The sequence below is a fragment of the Sitophilus oryzae genome, unplaced genomic scaffold (assembly GCF_002938485.1).
Source record: "Sitophilus oryzae breed Bouriz unplaced genomic scaffold, Soryzae_2.0 scaffold_375_pilon_pilon, whole genome shotgun sequence".
NCBI lineage: Eukaryota > Metazoa > Arthropoda > Insecta > Coleoptera > Curculionidae > Sitophilus > Sitophilus oryzae.
This window is the reverse complement of record NW_022146946.1, coordinates 488,464-509,511: the sequence shown is the minus strand read 5'-3', so window position 1 is coordinate 509,511 and position 21,048 is coordinate 488,464. Positions and strand designations below refer to the sequence as shown.

Genomic DNA, 21,048 nt, shown 5'->3' with positions numbered 1-21,048 from the left:
TAATAAATAATGTTTTATTGGTACCAATTAGCGTTTCCAATGTAATTACGAATTCATTATTTCATAGATGGATATTATTAATTTTGATTAACGTCATATTTTTCGCTGTTAAAGTATCACATTTTCCGATAAATATTATCACCCTTTCCGTAGCATTGAACTAAATAAATTTTGTGCTTCTATAACATTTTAAAACAGCAAAAATGTGACATTAATTACAATTTTATCAATAACAAACTATCAAAGAATGAAAACGAAAGTAAATTACCATAGAAACGCGTTTTGATTTTTAAGTTTCATTCAGAACCTCGCAGTAAGTGAAATAAATTAGTGGCTTCAATTAGCGTAGAAGTTTGTCCTTTTAATTTGAATGTAAGCATTCAGATCGGCAAAATTAGTGGTAGTTATTTTTAATTAGTAGAAAAAGGTAACAAACCTTTAACTTTTCCACTATTTATACTTCAAAATTTGCGCGGAATGTCATTTTGGCTTTTGATTATCATCCGTCAAGAAAAATTGTGGTTAGAAATGAAAAGTTTACTGTTTTATAAGCTAAATATTAGACTCCCTCTATGAATACAACCTGATACAACTGACTACCGCAAGCTGTTTCTAGAATATTCTATTAATTTTAATTGTGTTTTTATGGTGCGTTTAGACACGCTCACTCTGAATCTGTACGTGCGCGAGCGCCGCGAACGTGAGCCGTCTGGTGTCGGTTTTTGGTCCGTGCTATTCGTATAAATAATAAAGTCCGTATTATTAAAAAACCAAAAAAAAAATATCGAATGGCAAAACCTTGTAAATAAAACTAATATTGAATATGTCGATATTAATGAAATTACTAGCGATGGGAACTATCGAATGAATTAGACTATCGAATGGTTACTGAATGAATGATTTCAACTATCGAATGGTTTTATTCGAATAAAATCATTCATTCATTTCTATACTAAAGCATATGTGACAACCTCGCCGTGCGACTAAATGGTTATCGTTGAACCACGACTATCGAATGCTTTTGATAAATGAAATTTAGTATTCGTTTGATTTTTGTGTGCGTCAGTGCATTATTAGTTCTCCCAAATTTTTATAACTTCGCTGTATAAATACTGTGCTATTTTTGCGTTTATTAAAATATTTAAAATACTAAAACAGTAGTTTTTTTTTAATTTTATTTATTGACGATTGTGTGCATGTGCATGTGGTCAAAATTTTTCCGAAAATTTGTGTGGTTTTCCGTAGTCCGATCTTTCGATTATTTAATTTTATATGGTATATGGTCTATTTTTTAATTGGAAATTTTGAGAAGTAGCAATTTTTAAGAGAGATGAGATGAACTTACAACTAATTTTATAAATACATATTTGTATTTTAGATGTTTTAATAATATGAATTAGTTCAACTTAATAATCATATTTAAGTAATGTGGTTAAGTAAATGGTGAACTCAAACTATGGGGTGAGAAAATTAAAATGAAAGTTTTACACGTGCCAATTTAAAAAAAAAATGTTAACGATGTTTGTATTTTGTTTATGCTAATTCTCTTACATGTAGTTTTTTGCGAAGAAATATTTCATTTATTTTTTAAAGTAAATGCCAGTAAAAGTATATATAATTTTTAAATAGTAATATAAAGCACCTAATATAAATAATTTTCTATTTTTTTATTTATATTTTCCTTCCATTACACTGCATGCTTAGAAAATTAATAAATGTTTATATTTCATGACTTTAAATTTGTTGTTAATATAACAAATTAGTTCTGTAATTATTATTCTTTAATAAACCAACGTTGCCAAAAAAATTAGAGACTATATTATTTTTAAATATGATAATATAAATAATTTTGACATCTAATTTGTTGTTTATATTTTGCTACTACTTAAAAAAATGTTTATATTAAATGATTTTAAATTTTGTTGTTAATAGGTATAACAAATTATTACTGTTATTATTATTTATTAAACCAGCCTTTGCTTAAAAACATTAAAAATCATTTTCCTATATCCAAAATAACAAGTATTATTGCAGTGTAACAACAGAATATTAATAAAAAAAATGCAGAATATATAGACATACTATCCCTAACCAGCCCTAACTAACTAAAGCCAGACAATAATATTCTTTGCTAATATCAACTAATACCAAAATATGGCAACAGTGCCCTTCATAATGTATTTTCTGTGTAAATATTAGCACCTCAATAAAAAAAATGTGTCCTTATTTTTATCTGACTCCGCAAAAAATCAAAGATGCCGGCTTCTTTCATAGCATTGCCACCGACCGCTGTCGGGTTTCTCGGAAAGAAACCTACGTCGACGGGCGACAACTAAAATTCAGTTAATATTTTATTATAATCGATCCTGACGAATAAATGAATTTCATAAATGAATGAATTTTATAAATGAATGGTTTTTGCTGCCGAATTACTAGAATACGATATTTCAAGGCAGATGACGGATCTATTCGATAATTTCTATTCGAATAGTTTTCAACGAATGTTTTCTTACTAACTATCGAATTATTCGAATGAATTGCAACTATCGAATGTTTCGATATTATTCATTCGATAGTTCCCACTACTAGAAATTACTATATTAAAATTTGTATCTTTTGTTCGTAATTTTTGGTGTTATTAAATTTTGTAAATATTCAAAGTCGGGCCTGGTCATTCTTGTAAAGTTTTTGAACTGATCATAGCCCTCTTCAGACATTAAGTTGTTGCAGTAAATTATACCGATTTCTAAAAATTTGGGTTTGCCACCAGCGACGATGTTTTCGATTTTTCTTCTTTTTAATAATTAAGCTGTGCATAGTAATGACTGCAGCCCCGACTATTTCTTGGTCGTCCATTATTTTCGACAACACAACTCTGCTGTGCGCGCACAAGTGGATCACTTCATTCGTCGAAAAATAAGTTTTTATTTTGAACGGAGCCGAGAGCGCGAACGAATGCCGTGCGCGCACGCTCAGTTCGTGCGTGCTCAAGTCTAAACTCACCATTAGACATTGTGAATGATTGTAAACAAAAAACGTATAAAGTGTAATTGAAACCACTAATTTATTCCACTAATTGCGAGATTCTGAATATAGAAAAAATAGAAATAATTAATAGTTTTGTTATAGAAAAAACTACCTATATTTTCATATTTTTATTAATTTCCTCTAAAACGGCATGGAAATTTGGAAGAGTTTAAACGGGATTACCCATTTAGAACAAGCAAAAACTTTTATTAAGAAGGCGTTCTTCTCAAAATGCCAATAGTAAAAAAGTTTTTCAATCATCCGGGACATACTGTATATCATATACTTATTATGTTATAACCACAAAAAACAAAGCGAATTTACGCCAGATGTCTGTTGTTGCCAACGTTTAGTCCAATTTAATGTTAACCTTATATTGCCTATTCAACATATCCTTATTTATCCATATACTAGCGTGTACCCGCGACTTCGTTCGCGTCGAATTAATCATTTGTAATGGTGATGATAAAGCAAGGTAAGAATTTCCATTAACATACAAACTGGATAAAATTTTCTCACATTTATGTCAGTATGAGAAAAAACAATACGGCGATATTATTATATAACTTGGTAATATTTGAGGGGTAGTTTCATCTCGTTGGAATTTGACTTTCGAAAAATCCGTTTGCTAAAAATAAGCTTTCTGGGTCAAGCCGTTTAAGCAGAATCGTGGTTAATCAATTACCCAACTTTTTGGAACACCCTGTATGATTTTTTTAAAAATTTCAAAATATGTAAAAAAACAATATAAATTATGCGTGTCCAAGCGTTTTCCCGAAAGACTAACCGTTTTTTAAATAACGAATATTGTAATATTTGAGAGGCGTTTTCACCCTCTTGGAAATTGAGATTCGAGAAACCCCTCCTTATCGAACCTCTACACCCCACAGTCAATCCGTTTGGCATAAATCAGCTTTAAACGTCAAGCAGTTTAAGCAGAATCGTGATTACTCAATGTATTATTTTATGAAACACCCTGTATAATTTTTTAAAAAATCTTAAAATAATATGTAAAACAACAAAATAAAATATACGGGTTAAAAAGTTTTTCCGAAAAACTCACCGGTTTTCAAGTAAAAAATATTCTAATATTTGAGGGGTGGTTTCACCCCCTTAGAATTCGAGTTGCGAAAAATCCCTTCTTATTGAACCTCTACACCCTAAAGTCAATCCGTTTTCCAAAAATCAGCCTTTTACGTCAAAGGCTTTAAGCAGAATCGTGATTAATCAATGACCAGATTTTTCGAAATACCGTGTATACATTTTTAAATATCTTAAAATATGTAAAAAAACAAAAAATATTACGTGTTTTTTCGGAAACTTGACCGTTTTTTAAATAAAAAATATTGTAAAATTTGAAGGTTTTACCCCCTTGGAACTGGAATTTCGAAAAATCCCTTCTTATCGAACCTTTACACCCTAGAATCAACCTGTATGCCAAAATTGAGCTTCTTACGGTGAGTGGTTTGAGCAGGATCGTGATTAATCAGTGAGTCAGCCACTTAAGGATTTTATATATTAGTATAGATTTTACAACATGTGGCGTTAACTGAATCTTTCAAACTCACTGCTATCGTCCAGGGAATGCTAGCATTCACTTGTAAAAGTTGGTTTAAAAAATAGCTGTTGAACTTTTACTGTCGTAGTACTAGCAATAATTGTTAACAATCACTGATTTCGAACTTTTACTGTAACATATACAACCCGTCACCTCTAATTGCTCACCCTTGGAGGACGAATTATCAAAAATCGCTTCTCAGTGCTCAATTTACGTCACTTACTAAGGTTCATATTCCTAGTACAGATTTTAACAAATTTTGATACATCTTCCATTCCTAATTTCACCCCCTTAGGGTGTGAAATTTCAAAAAATTACTATTTTCTAAAGTTGACATAGCCCATTCAGTAATTTGTGTTAATTTTCCTTGTTTAATTTTGTAGGAAAGGTATGCATCTGTACCTTACCAAACATCAGTACAAAAATACGTTTACCGAAGATCTCTGGGAAGCGTTGGAAGAAGCGAGCAAAAAGCCCGTGGCCGAAGTCATGTCCACGTGGACGAAACAAAAAGGTTTCCCAGCGGTGACAGTAGACAGCCGACCGTCCCCAGGCGGTGTAACTCTTACCCTTTCCCAGAGTAAATTTACCAGCGACGGCTTACCTCCTTCCGAAAACTACCTCTGGATGGCCCCCGTTTCAATATCCACATCCAAAAACCCCGGTAAAGAGGTCGCTTCGATCGTACTGAAAGAACCCAAGACGGAGTTGTTCGTACCGGACGTAAGTGAATCCGACTGGATAAAAGTCAATCCTGGAACGATCGGTTTTTACCGTACCAGGTACCCGCCGGAAATGCTGGAGCGTTTATTGCCGGCTATCAGGGACCAAACCTTACCTCCTCTGGACAGGTTGGGACTCATCAATGATTTGTTCGCTATGGTCAAGGCCGGTCACACGGGTACGGTGGAAGCGTTGAAGTTGCTGAAAGCTTTCGAGGGTGAGACGAACTACAACGTTTGGTCTTCTATCAACGGAATATTGGCCAGGCTATCGCAACTGTTGGGCGGAACGGAATATAGGCAGAGTTACGAAAATGTAAGTAAAAAAATATCTTTTATGGGAACTTTACGTGTTTGTAATAAAATCTACATACATTGTTAATCATCAAAACTATAAAAAAGTGAATTAAAGACATAAATATTCACATTTGCTTATGCCTCTACAGGTCAAAAATTGCCAATATTCTTGTTGTAAGTACAGGCTTAGTGCATTCTCCGCTAGTGCTTCATTTTTTGGCCATCCCAAGAAGCATTTTTTGTTTTATAAGTGTGTTAGGAAACTTCCCAACACCATATTATACAACCTAAACGCATTTAGAATGGTTGTCGTGAGTTATTGGTAACCATTATATTATAACACTTATATGCCCTAAACGGTGGATTTTATAACTGTTCCTATGGTAACCCTTGGTTACCATAGGAACAGTTATAAACCCCCAGGTGTGCAACCAAAGTCCTGAAAACTTTCTCAACACCTTTATATAACCTATCGAGTTACCGCTATAAAACTGAAAAGGGGTATATAATAGTTATATAGTGGTGTTGAGAAGGTTTGGTTTGGTTTGGTCGCGCATCAATAGGGTGGTTCCAACATGACTTTCCTTATGACCACCCCCCCCCCATAGTGAAAAAAATGTTAAAAATTATTTATATGACAATTATGCAAACTCAGGGATCGGAAGAGGTGAACCAATTGCATGGGCCTATTAATAAGGCTAGATTGATTTAATTTCAAATAAATTTGATCAGATTTTTTTTCGTATATTCTGCTACCAGAAAACCAAGATTATATGATAACGCACTTTTCAACGAAGTTGAAAAAATATATAGTGTATCTATCACAATACTTAATAGAACTACTACAATTATTACAAGAAAAACAAAAAGAAGAAATACCCAAATACCCCTTCACCTACTACTCAACTAGAAAATAAACGAATATAATCTCTTAAAAACACTACACAACTACTTATTCTTGTATTCTACACTGAACAAATTATCAAACTTACTAATTTATCAAACAAAAAGAAAAAATAACAAAATTATCCCTTCACCTACTACTTAACTACAAAATAAACTATAAAAACACTACTAAACTATTTTTAGTAGACTACACTAACATGCTACACTAAACACTATAATTAAACTTAATAAATTAATCTAATTTTACACTACAACTACAAAGAAAAAAGAAATAAGAACATTTTTTAAAACTAGAAGAAACAGAACTTCCATACCAGGATAATAGGTCAAGGGGACAAAGAATATAAAATACTTTAAAATATGCATTCAGAAAGAAAAAATACCTCGAAAATTATCTAAACAAACATTTTTATTTCTTATCAGTGAGAAGCATCGGCCTCGTCGGTCTTGAAGAATTTGTCGGGTATTTACAATGGTCGAATTGTATAATTGCCAGCTTTTATAGCATATATAATAGACAAAAAGTATCTGGTCGATTAGTAACCAATTGGCACAGTCCGAAAATTATCGATTTTTATTTTCTGTTTTTATTGGTAGCTTCAAAATTCAGAGTAACAAAAAATATTTTTCTGTAGGGAAACCGGTCCTGCCATCTAGTAGTCTTAGTCCATAAACGTCTTAGGTTGATCTACTTTAAAAATATATATACAAGGCTATAAGTGATAAGTAACCAACGCTACACTTATATAAATCAAATAAAACACTGTAAGATACCAATGAGACGTTTATTAAACCATTATATAACTAACCTTGAGAATATATAACCTGAAGGAACTTAAAATGTTACTTGAGATGGCATTCTACATTGAAATTTAAAATACGATTTTTTTAGCGGTACCGATTTTTAGGAAACCGAGGCTTAAGTCGGCTTCGAAATAAGCCGTACCGTTTTCTTACAAGAAAAAATGTTGTAAATACTAGAAGGACAATTTTACGAGAGAAAAAAAAACCTGGTGGAGTTGGAAAATATTTCTTTTAAACTTTATGTAGGGGTAGTTTTCACCCTTCCGGTACTAGCGAATTTCTTGATTTTTGTGAGGGTCAAATGTTAAAGCACTTTGCAAAATATAGGCACCCCAAATATCATTCAAATCGGAACGACTGTTAAAATTTCTTAAAAAATGTGTTTATTTCTTTAAAGTTTGATGCCCTCTAACGGACAAACGAAACACTTTTGTTTAGAGGTAAATTATGTCTAATGAGCTTGTAGAAGGTAGAATGTTTAGCAGGGGGCTTAATCACCGCGACCTTACAGATCAATTGTGTGTTCCCCTTTCTTGTTATAGCGGATTATAATTCATCATACAGTCTCATCAGTGCTTTGACAAAAGCCAGTATCTGAGACGGCTCCACAGAGGCCAGTTCTCCATCTTCGACAGCAGCCGTACCAAACTTTATGGCACGAACGGTTGTTGTCTCGGCGCACTCAGTGATAAGGTGTTCTGGTGTTTCCCCATTTTCCCACAGAATCTGCATTCATCGTTGTTTCTCAGCTTCATCCTACTGAGGTGTTCGTCGAGGAGACAGTGTCCTGTTAGAAACCCCGTGACAATCCGAATATTGTTCTTACTTAAATCAAGGGGGAAAAAATCTTTGATTTTTCTTGGTCGTAAATTCTGAGGAACTTTTTCGAATGTCTAGACCGTGGGAGGATTCCCATTCCAGATTACGGATGAGTCCTCCAGGTTTTTCAGTTGAAACTTGGAGAGCAGAACGGTTCTGGTCCAGTTAGTGAAGTGTTCGCTCCTAGATCGTTTGCTTTTTCATTGCCTTATATCCCTTGGTATGAAGCCTCAGGTAAAACGGCAAATCTAGTCAATGAAAAAAATAAAATCATAGTAGAGGAGGAAAGCAGGAAGCAAGTGTGGACTGACTACATTAACAAACTATTTGCAGACGACTTTCGGGAGGATCTAAAAGAATATCCAACAGATTCGATACTATCAGGCCCATCCATAACTAACGAAGAAATAAAGAGAGCAATTAAATTAGCTAAGAACAACAAGGCGCCAGGTCCAGACGGCATGGCATACCAACGGAAATACTGAAATTATTGGACGATGAAAGCATTTCCCTCCTACAAAGAGTATTCAATCATATCTATGACACGGGGCAAATTCCTGAAAGCTGGCTGAGTTCGACCTTTATCCCACTTCCTAAGAAAGGCAATGCACGCCACAGCAATGACCACAGACTAATAAGTCTAATGACTCACACGCTCAAGATATTCTTGAAAATATTACACAATAGAATATACAAAAAATGCGAGCGTAATGTAAGCGAAAATCACTTTGGGTTTAGAGCTGGAATGGGCACCAGAGAAGCGCTGTTCAGCATACAAGTGCTGGTACAAAACTGCCTAGACGTTAAGAAAGATATGTTCATGTGTTTCATTGATTATGAAAAAGCGTTTGATCGAGTGCGCCACGGTAAACTCATTGAGATATTACGGAAAACAGACGTGGATGAGGACATCAGATGCATCGAAAATTTATATTGGTATCAAAGAGCACATGTAAAGACACAAAGCTTCAGATCTGAGGATATCCGTATACGTAGGGGAGTAAGACAAGGTTGTGTACTCTCTCCACTTTTATTCAATATGTACTCGGAGGAGATATTCAGTGAGGCTTTTGAGGACTCGGAGCAGGGAATAAAGGTTAATGGAATCCCAATATTAAACCTAAGATACGCAGATGACTCCGTGTTGCTAGCAAACAATATGAATGAGTTACTAGACATGTGTACTGTTGGCTGCATGCGGAATGGAACCCTGAGCGAGAAATTAGAACAAGAATAGAAAAAGCGCGCGCAGCATTTCTTAAGTTCAAAAACGTACTAAACTGCAGAGACATCCAACTGCAGCTGCATCTACGATATGCAAAGTGCTACGTATGGTCCGTCCTGCTCTATGGGGTGGAAGCGTGGACCATGAAAACTAATACTATAAATAAATTAGAAGCCTTTGAGATGTGGACATACAGGCCTCTCTTGAAAATATCGTGGACCGATAGGATAACTAATGAAGAAGTACTCAATATGATGCAGAAGGAGAGAGAACTATTAAATATAATTAAAAAACGGAAGACCTCCTACTTAGGACACATAGTTCGAAATGAAAAATACAACATTCTGCAGCTCATACTTGAAGGAAAAATAGAAGGCAAGAGGGGAATAGGTAGAAAACAGCTGTCATGGGCGAGAAACATCAGACAGTGGACCGGTCTGAAGACTATAGGAGAGCTCATAAACACCGCAAGAGATAGAGACAGGTTTCAACATGTGGTCGCTAACATCCAGTGAATGGATAGGCATTTGAAGAAGATATCCTTTGGTGAGCGGGCACCCAAAGTAGGATGACTTATTTTCTTTGCCTAATTTGTTCATCAACTACGAATTGATGGTACCTGAGTTGATCGCGTTTAGTGCTGCTTGACTATCGGATAAGATGGCTATTTCCTGTTTTCATTAGTTTCTATCTAAAATAAATTGTACGCAGCTTTCGATAGCGTAAACTTCTGTCTGAAGGATGCTGGTGTAGGTGCCTATTGGTTCAGAACATTTAGTTTTTGGCCTAAATGCTCCTATCCCTGTTCCTGCTTTGGTTTTGGAAGCATCAGTATACCACCTGATAGTATGTTTTTTTACGTGCTGAGCAAACGTTTCTGTCTTTCAATCCTTATTGCTCAATTATACAGTGAGGTGTTTCTCAAAGTTGTAAATTCTTGGTTTGTCATCTACTGGGAGTTGAAGGAGTGGAATTGGCATAACTACCGACGACAATGTGCAGTGGAGTTAGGTCTAGGATGATCTCTATTGCTGCTGTTAATCATGTTCTCATATAGCACCTGTGATGCAGATGCATGCCAGTCTATGTACTTTACACAGGTCTTGCCTTGCTGTACGTTGCTCTGTTTTGGTGTACCAAGCAACTGCTCCATAGGTAACCATGGGTCTTACTATCATGGTATACATCCAACGCAAAATGTTAGGGGCGCAGCCCCATCTCTTTCCCGCCAGTCTTCTGCATATCATGAGAGGCTCTGTGGCTTTGCTGGTAATGTTCTTAATATGTCTATTTCAAAGAAGTTTACTGTCCAGGGTTGTTCTGATATATTGGACTTCCTGTGATGGCAGCAGTTCCTTTCCATCTAGATGGGTTCTTTTCAAGTTTTTCAGACTTTGTTTTCTGGTGAATGGCACTACCGCTGTTTGTCTAATGAGCTTATTTTAATTCCAAAAATAAGTAGCAGTTCTATATTCACAGAATATTGGGATACCCCGTATATTAGGTAGTATAATCTCAATATCGGAAAGGACAATAGATTAGTTCTTCATTGATTGGACGAAATAATTAAATATATTAAACTTTCGATTGTAAAAGACTGATATCTTTTGATTTTTTTTTCTATAGTAATGGGGTTGGTCTAATTAAATCAGATTTTAAACTAGAAGATTTGTTTACTAAATGACTGTTGTTTTTTATAGTACCAAAAGGAATTGTTAAGCAACGTTTATAATCGCTTGGGCTGGAAGAGTAAATCTGGCGAAACTCATCTCGACACTCTACTGAGAAGTTTAATTTTGTGCCGAATGGCATTGCTAAATGATCCTAAAACTATTGAAGAGGCCAGAACAAGATTAGATAAGCATGTAGAAGGAAAAGAGGTATAATCCATTAAAAAAACTAATTATTATTGGTGAGTAATTCTGAGTCTTTTCAGGTTTTGCCTGCTGACTTGAGAACTGCTTGCTATAAAGCTGTTCTTCACGCAGGAGGACAACAGGAATTTGATACTCTTTTGAAACTATACCGAGCAACTGATCTACACGAAGAAAAGGATAGAATAAGTCGGTCATTAGGATCGGTTAACGATGTGGAATTATTAAAGAAAGTTTTGGAGTTTGCCATGTCGGTAAGTTGTTTTTAATTCGATTTGAAATTGTTTTTAATGACATTAAAAATTCGCTTTGAATTTAGTTTTAAAGATTATCGAAACGTTCAATGTTAGTTGATACGACATAATGATTTGCATGACCATTTTTCTATTTAAGTAGCCTTTTAATTTTTTCACATGCAGTTGGTAATACGGTTTAAATCCTATCCTAAAATAATAGAACGTTTTCTCTCTAAAAAATACATTTAAAAATTGATTTTGCACCGTCTTTGACAAATTAAGGTATTCTGGCAATCTTTCGTTTTCGTGAATCGGAGTATGCCAGAATAGTATACAAAAAGTCCCACTGTTACAAACTAGAGTTGGACAAATTGACCACCCAATGGACCTGCGATATTTTCACCGTGAAATAAATGTAACAATTCACGGTCGCACAGAGGTGTATTTGCGTGTAAAATCCTGTCAAAATTATTTCATGTGTGTTTTCTTTATTCAGAGCCCTAGATCATATTCTTACGTGGATAAGTAAATCGTCAATCACTATGGAAACTGTTGCAAACATAACAACTTCCATTTATCTTCTTTTTTTGATGCACACGCGGTGCTTCTACTTTATCTATCCTTGTCGAGTACCTATCGTCCACGCGCCAAATTTGAACATTAATTTTAAAAATTTAATTTGTAAAATTCATTTATTTGAACAATAAATTGAATGTTTACAAACTGAACAACCAACTGTCACAAAAGTTAAATTATATAGAGAAGACCAGGCTACTAGTAACATAGCAGGTTGTCGGACGAATTTGCGTTTACCCGTTTACGTTCGTACTCGAGATTCACTGCCGGCTGAAGCGCAGAAGCGCCTCGTATCTAGTTGGCTGGTCACTGGTCACAGTAAGCAGTTGCAGTTGTGCTTGGACGGGTCGGTCGTGACAGACTAGGAATACGACGCGAGGAGTGCCGAGTATTTATTATTTTCATTTTAAGTGTTTACCTTCACTTAAGGTAACATGTAAAATAAAAATACTTAAATATTTATTATTTGAGTGTGTATACAAGCCAAAATTTAAAATAAATTAAATTCTCTAAACCTAAAACTCATTTCCAAAATTAAAAAATACATCAATAAAATAAAAAAAAAACTAAAATATTACTCTAAATAAAAAAAGTTATAACGTGTGTATATAAGTGCGTTCAAAAAGCCCACCTTCTTGTGCTAGACAGAAGCCTAGGCGGTTGTAAAATCCCCGTCTGGCATTGGCTAACATATTAGGGTTAATAGTTTGGAAAGCCTCTCGTATTTTTACTTGAAGCTCATCCAGATTATTAGCCCTATTATTATGACCATACACTTTGGATTTTACATAACTCCACAAAAAGAAATCATCGGGAGTAAGATCTGGTGATCTAGCGGGCCACAAAATAGTTCCATGTCCACTAATTAAACCACCCCCCAAGTTACCCTCTATAAAAATGGACAATCATATGCTCCCCTACAAAACCACCCCAAACATTTAGCTTTTGAGGATATTGCGTGCGTACCTCAAAATATCTGTATCTAAATTTTCCCGAGACCAATATCGTACTTGTGTAGGGTTATGACGACTCGATAAAGGAAAACTTGATTCGTCCGTGAGAACTATACACCGAATGAAGTTTTTATCTAAATTGGCTTTTTCCATTACAGATTCACTAAACGCCATACGCCGAAATTGATCATCATGGAAAATTTCTTGAGTTTTGCGCATTTTATACGATCGGTATCCATTCTTTTTAAGGACTATTTTAACCGTGCTAGGTGAAGAATCTGTTACCTCAGCAATTTGATTACTTGAAAACGTGGGATTTTGATCCGCAGTAGCACAAATGAACACTTGCTTTAACTCCTGTTCTTCATTAATCAACACATCAGGCTTTTTGTGTTTTTGTGGGGACACGCACCCATGTGTTTCAAAATTATTAATAACTCTTGATATAGTAGGTAAAGATGGAATGTTTACAAAAGTTTGTGGAAAAATTGTTTGTATATCCCGATAAGACCTATTTTGGAAATACCATTTTACAATTTGAATTTTCTCACAAACTTTGTAAACATCCATTATTTTACTTAAAAAATAAATTTTACACGAGAGCTGTCGCGAGAATCTATGTATGTATTCGTTTTGGCTATTAAAACACGAATAAATAAAAATTCTGAAACATTGTTATCACATATGTACCTATTTTTATTTTATCGCATTTTTTCGCCTGCTTTTTATCCGGCGGACGGGTATAGTCTGTCCAACGAGAAGATCCTTGACAGTGATAGATGTGTCTGTCATTTTAATTTCAAAGTAGTTTATTTTATTTTACAAAGAAATAAGTTGGTACAACTGGAACGCATAGCAGGATATATTTAAAATTTGATTGACAAGATGACAAGTGATTACTTCAAAATATTGTTACGGATTCCGTGGGTCCACTATTTAAACTCACGATAAAATACTTAACGAATTTATTTGTTTCACTCTGTACACACAACTTATACTATTTACAACACAACTTATGCAACTACTATTACTCTAACGGTATTTCGCGGTATTTTCAAACTTCAGACTTCAGACTATCTTCAGACTTTAGACTTCAAACTTCAAACTTCAAAACTTGTCCAACTGTCAAAGCGCGGGCCTTATATACCCCCTGGCGGTTGTTTCTAGATTTTTCTAAAGAATTCTATAATTTTCTTTACTTTCTGGCGAATGCGCCAGGTTCCTCAATGCACGATTTTTTTGCAGTATGCAGTTATGCAACCAGTAATACACCTTGACATTGCCCCCTTCTCAAATTTGATCGTCCCGATCAAGGTTTCCTGTCTGGTATCTCTTCAATCGATCCAGATGAACTACTTTCATCTTACTTCTAGGGCTGCGATGAATCCGGTACACAACATCATTTATCCTCTTGATGACTGTATAAGGACCTTCCCATGCTGGAGTTAACTTTGGGGACCTTCCTTTCTTGCGCTGTGGGTTATACAACCATACCCTATCGTCCTGTTGAAATCCCGTAGAATTAGCTCTGAGGTCGTAATGAGCTTTCATCCGGTCACTGGCTAGCGCAATCTTACTTCTAACGGCCTTATGAATGTCCAATAATCTTTCCTTCCTAGCGATTCTTTCGAACGACAGTCCAACGCTATCCTGTTCCATTTCTTCCCCAGATCGAGTACTTGGTCTTTGTCTAGCTGCGCAAATCTTACAACGTTGACACCATTTCTTAACATCTTCGCAATAATCCACCCAGTAAAAACGGTCTCTCAGCTTACTCAAGGTCTTGTTTACTCCAAGATGGGCTCCAGTTTTACCACCGTGAATTTCTTCCAATACCTGGGTGACTTTCTTCCTTGGTACCAGTAACTGAGTTGTTACTGTCCTGCCATCCGCACTTTCCCACGTGCGCTTTATCAATCCATTCTCAATCACCAGTGAATTCCACTGAGCCCAGAGAGCTTTGAAAACGAGCCCTCTGTCCGCAATATCCTGCCACGGTGGTCTCTCGCCGTTACCTTCCTTGAGCCGTAGTATTGCTCCGATGTCTGGATCTTCCATTTGATCTTTCCTCAACTGTATCGTCGTCCATTGTTCGTCAGTTCTCAGTTTAAAATTCCTTACTCTGATAGTGCTTTCGCGATGTTTCATTTTCTTGCCCAAAGTAGCTCGTCGTCGATCTGGCTCGTTGTCGATAATTTGTACCCGTCCTACACGGCACCCAACGGTTTTCTCTAGTTTCCCCGAACACAGTCTTCTTGGTATTACCAGGTATCATCACAATTTTCGATGATCTTTCTTCCATATTTCCTGGTCTCTTCTCTTTAGATACAGAAAATTCCTCATTTCCGATTTTCAGGATGTTTCTATGGTGATCAAACGAAAAACCATGTTGACTGATCACATCCATACCCATGATAAAATCATCTTCAATGTCTGCCACTAAACGCTATGCCGAAACTTCAAATTCCCTAACTCCAATTCCATGAAAGCCTCTCTCCCGTACAACGGCCATTTCCCCGTAACTGTACGTAAATACACTCTTTTTCTAAGAGGCATCATCTTCAATCCTTGCACTGAGTTAGTCCGCACCAACGATACCATAGCGCCTGTATCCACAGTCATTCGAATTCTTCTACCATTGACCTTCCCGTTGATCACCAAACTGTCAGCGGTTTTTCCTAGACTCCTAATAGAAAACATCCTAGGGTCTCTGTTTTCTTCAGCCGATACTCGCCCGTTGGTATTAGTTTCCTGGTGCCTATGTTCTCTTAAGGGTAAACGGGATCGCATTTCAACGCGGCAATCCCGTTTAATGTGGCCATTCCTGCCACATCTATAGCAACTTATGTCCTGGGATCTTCCGATATGCCGATGTTCTCTTAATGATGAACGGAATGGCATTTGGATGCGACAATTCCGTTGGATATGGCCATTCCTGCCACATCTATAGCACCTAATATCCTGGGATCTTCTCTGGTTCTCTGTCTGGTTATTATTGACTCCCTTGTTTATTAGTAGCTCACATAGTTTGTCGAATTTTCTACACATCTCCTCCAAAGTTCTGTGGGAACTCTTTGGCTGTTCCTCAACCGTTACCGAGCCTATCTTCGGTCTAGGGATGGCGCTAAAAGCAGCTTCGATTTCCAGCGCCCTGACCAGTGCTTCGCTGCTGGTAGAAAATCGGGATATTTGCAGCGCCCTCTGTAATTCGTTGTCCCTCAGTCCGCTGATAAAGCACTGAGCAGCGAGTTCCTCCCTAAATCCTTCCCGTACTTCAGGATACGCTAGGTGTACCAGCCGACGTAAGTCTGCTTCAAATTCCTGCAGACTCTCTCCGGAACTCTGCAGGCGTGTCTTGATCTGGGCCTGGTAAAGTTGGCGTCGATGTTGGTCGCCATATCTTCTGTCCAGTGCAGCGACCAAAGTTTGGTATTCCTGCTGTTGGGCTGCAGGAATAGTTTGCAAGAGTTCCAGGGCAGGGCCACGCAGCGCGACGACAAGTGCCGCTGCTTTCTCCTGGTCAGTCCATCCATTCGCAGCAGCCGCTGCTTCAAACTGGCGGTGGTACATCGTCCAGGTGGTTTGTCCATCGTAGGTCGGGGCCTTGAGGTTCGCAGTTCCATGAACGCCAGGTGTCTTTACTTGTACCTTGGTCTTCTGTAGATCCATCTCTAATTTTTCCATTTTCTGCTGAAGGCGTTCCTCAAGATCTTCTACGGCTTCTTGAAGGTGGATGTCTTGCCTTTTTTCCAGTTCTTCAAAGTTCTTCTTAAATCGGTTTTGATCTTCTAATTTTTCTTTCTGGCGACGCACTTCTAAATCTTCAACAATTTTCTCCAACCGTTCTTGTCTAATTTCTTGATTTTCAAGAATTTTCTGAAGCCGGTCCTGTTCTTCTTGTTTGTCTTGTTGTCGTTGAATTTTCAAATCTTCGAAAATTTTGTCTTGCCGGTCCTGTTCTTCTTGTTTTTCTTGTTGTCGTTGTAATTTTTCCTCTTCCTTATCTTTACGTAGTCTTTCTTGTTCTTCTTGTTTTCTTGTTGTCGTTGAATTTTCAAATCTTCAAAAATTTTCTCAAGCCGGTCCTGTTCTTCTTGACGGCGTAATTTTTCTTCGTCTTTTTCTTCTGCTTTCTCTCTTCTCATATTCTCCATAAAATCGCCCAATAATTTGCTTACTTCCTCCATTATCTTCGCTTGCTCCCTTGTACAAACCATAAAAATACTCTGATTCGGTCTAAAAATCTTTCAATCCACTTAATTTCTTCTTAAAATCCTCTTGAATCGCACTTCCGACACCAATTGTTACGGATTCCGTGGGTCCACTATTTAAACTCACGATAAAATACTTAACGAATTTATTTGTTTCACTCTGTACACACAACTTATACTATTTACAACACAACTTATGCAACTTCTATTACTCTAACGGTATTTCGCGGTATTTTCAAACTTCAGACTTCAGACTATCTTCAGACTTTAGACTTCAAACTTCAAAACTTGTCCAACTGTCAAAGCGCGGGCCTTATATACCCCCTAGCAGTTGTTTCTAGATTTTTCTAAAGAATTCTATAATTTTCTTTACTTTCTGGCGAATGCGCCAGGTTCCTCAATGCAAGCCGCGACTATCCAGCAGTACGCAGTTATGCAACCAGTAATACACCTTGACAATATTGTGAAAAAAACTGTATAAAACTGAAAAAATGTAATTGAGTTATTTTATTTAATAAAAACGGTATGTGTTAATACATAACAAACAAGAACAAGACACTACATACCAAAAAAATATAAAAAAGAACTATTATTTACTTTCAAGCTTTATGAAACTACCCGCATTTATGATTATATTTATCAATATAACTTATGTACAAATACAAATTTGTAATATTCCACAGGTATAAATAAAACAACATAGGTAAATACAACAACTATTTTATTAATAATAACACCTACCAAATTTTATACCTTAAAGGTGGATTAATTACCTTTAATCTTAATTTTTTTAAACCAGTACCTTTTGACATTATTTTTCTGCACCAGTACTAAAATCCATTATTTACCTATCGTGTGATGTCGATATTTTACAGCTACTCCAGTTTTTAGTATGTGTTTAGTTTGATCCTTATATACGAAATGCACTTATCTACGACGAAATGGTATACAAACTTTATCGATGGCAACTTCATTGGTGTATAAGACTTTCTGCCTGGGCAGCGTGTATTAACCATAAACTGTGCTCTGGGCCTACAGTTAATTTTCACTCGATTTTTCCTCCACTTGACTTCAAAAGACACAAAACACACGTAATAATACGAATCAAAATGCATCATCTTTCAAAATGCAGGGTATTTAACAAAAGTTGACACAAAATTATAACCAATAATTTGGCAAGACTTTGACAAGCGTCAAAAATGACAAAAATCTAAAGGCGAGTTCATACGCATCGGCGTCCGTTTGTCGTTCATCGTTCCGTCAAACCAATAAAATTGAAATACGATCTGTCATTTTTTAAATAAACCAATAAAACTGGTTAAAACAACAAGACACGACGCATGACGGATTTATATTTAAACCCATCCATAGATAACTTAAAAATTATTAGAAACTTTTTTTAGTAAAATAAATAGATTGGTATGGGACGTCATCTGCTTTTCTTCTGTCATCGTCTGTCGAAATCTTACCTGAGAAAAAAAACAGAGTATATATGCTATAATTCGTCCGAGTTCTGCCTATGTTACTACTACGGTGGTCCGGTCTGTATAAAAAATACATTTAGCCACTCGAATGTACGAATATCAATATTCTTAGGAAATCTAACCAGAAATTATGCATGTGATTTAATATAAGTAAAAGAACAACTGAATACTTTACTTTCTTATGAAAAGATAATTCGGGGACCTTTATATAGAACTTCCACACACCAAACACTTTCTAGTCATTTTTACGAGTATTTAGAAAGTCCAACGGCAATTGAACAATATCGATATTTTTTTTGTATGGCTATGACGTCACAGGTGATATGCGCAAACTGAACGAAATTGGAGCCGCTATCGATCATACCTTGTTTCCTTTGTATCATGGATTATGACAATATGATGACAATGAAAAGGTGGTTTCCATAGCAATGTATAATTTGTACTTTCTTTGTAATACTTCTTATAGTTTTCGAGATAAAATTAATAAAATTTTAAGATAAAGAATAAAATATGTATAAAATTGACAAAAACATAATTTTGAATAAGCATTGTTAAAATCATGAATTAAACATTTTTAAAGTTGAAATTTGAGTCATAACGATAGTCGGAAACACGAGTCGTTAGAAAACTAGAATTAATTCATTTGATATTATCTGACTTTATACAATAATTCAAAGTTGATGAACTATTGCTAGTCAAACTTCTTTAATATTATTTTGAATGATATATTACCCTAGTAAAAAATAGGAGGATAACCTACAAAAAGAAATGAGATCCCATCAAAAACATAGAATGTAAAAAATGCCAAGTCTCGCAACACAATTCTCCCACTATAAAAAGTTGGGTCAGTTTATTTTATTTGGTTTCTCTTTAAGCACCTATTCAACAATTTTGTTATAAATTGTTAGTATCACTATTAGTCATATTTATTTCTATAATAATTATAATGAATAATTATTATAACGCACGATATGATATTCTAACTAATTAAAAAACTTTATTCTTAAGGGCGCTGTTAAGATTTACTTAATAATCGAAATGGTAGATTATTAAGTAAATCTGTGTGCACAGCAGTGTGAGCTGGTGGGTTTCTAGACCGTAGCCTATGTCCAAGTTGAGCAATATCTTGCGGATTATCTTGATTTTTTTGGGATTCCCTGCAGTGCCCTTAAGAATAAAGTTTTTTAATTAGTAGAGAACATCATATGGTGCAATTGCCAAGTCATTATAATTATTACAATAATAAAGATGACAAATATTGATACTAACAATTTATAACAAAATTGTTGTAGTAATAAAATAAACTGACTTGGTTTTACATAAGATCTCGCAACTTTTTATAGTGGAAAAATTGTGATGCGGCATTTTTTTACATTCTATGTTTTTGATGGGATAGGGTTTACAACTTTTCTTAATGTAGAATAAAGAATGATTAAAATTTGCAACTATCTTTCTTGTCCGTTTTATTGCCGTTCTGGTCTTATTATATCGCTATTATACATTTATTTCTTTACAGGATGAAGTTCGCACCCAAGACAAAGTTTTCGTCATAATCGCCGTGTCGCTCAACGCCAAAGGCCGGGACCTGGCTTGGGAATTCTTCAAAACGAACTGGACCAAAATCAAGGAGCTCATAAGCGGTTCTCTGCTGACCAGTTTCGTCAAGTATCTGACCGAGAACTTCTCGACCGAGGAAAAGTTGCGCGACGTAGAACGCTTCTTCCAGGAGCATTCGACGCCCGGTACAGAAAGAACCGTTCAGCAATCAGTCGAAACGATACAGCTAAACATCAAATGGCTAGAAAGGGACGGGGAATCGATCCGGAAGTACCTTAGTTAATATTTACTGCGACCTCAGCGTGGTCACGAAAGGTTGGTTGAGATGGCAATTTTTAAATGAAGATTTTTTAGTCTTGAAACATTATTTTTATTTTATGTATTTATTGAATAAAAAATATAGAACTTAAAGTACAGTCTTTAGCACGAAATCGTTTATTATAGAATTTCATGAGCCTGGAAAGGATAGAAAAACTATATAAAATAAAAAAAAATATCAGTGTATCTATTTTCAAATTTAGCACATTTTTCTTATATCATTATACTCCTTAGTATAATTCTACTTCATTTCTACTATTTTTACGTTTTATACGGTTTTAATTTACAGTTTATTTTTATATTAATTTATACTTTCTGTAGGATTGTCAAAAATTCTTAAGAGTCCTTTCACTAGTCCGAAAAAGTAGCAAAATAAGCGTCCGGCATTTAACCTGTTATGTAAAACTGGCTAGGTATTTTTACACAATAAATGAAGAAGGATATTAAAGATATATGATTATACTATATCCGTATTGTAGCA

At 35.5% G+C, this 21,048-nt stretch overlaps 1 protein-coding gene across 1 annotated transcript in view; it reads left to right on the top strand.

The window, feature by feature from the left end:
- LOC115885143 (puromycin-sensitive aminopeptidase) overlaps positions 1-20,660 on the top strand; it is a 67,599-nt gene extending 46,939 nt beyond the window's left edge. The window contains exons 9-12 of the mRNA XM_030903940.1: positions 4,969-5,623; positions 11,059-11,238; positions 11,295-11,486; positions 20,209-20,660. Coding sequence (XP_030759800.1) covers positions 4,969-5,623; positions 11,059-11,238; positions 11,295-11,486; positions 20,209-20,532 — 1,351 coding nt within the window. The 3' untranslated portion in view covers positions 20,533-20,660. The remainder of the gene's footprint in view (positions 1-4,968; positions 5,624-11,058; positions 11,239-11,294; positions 11,487-20,208) is intronic.
- The last annotated feature ends 388 nt before the right edge of the window (positions 20,661-21,048 follow it).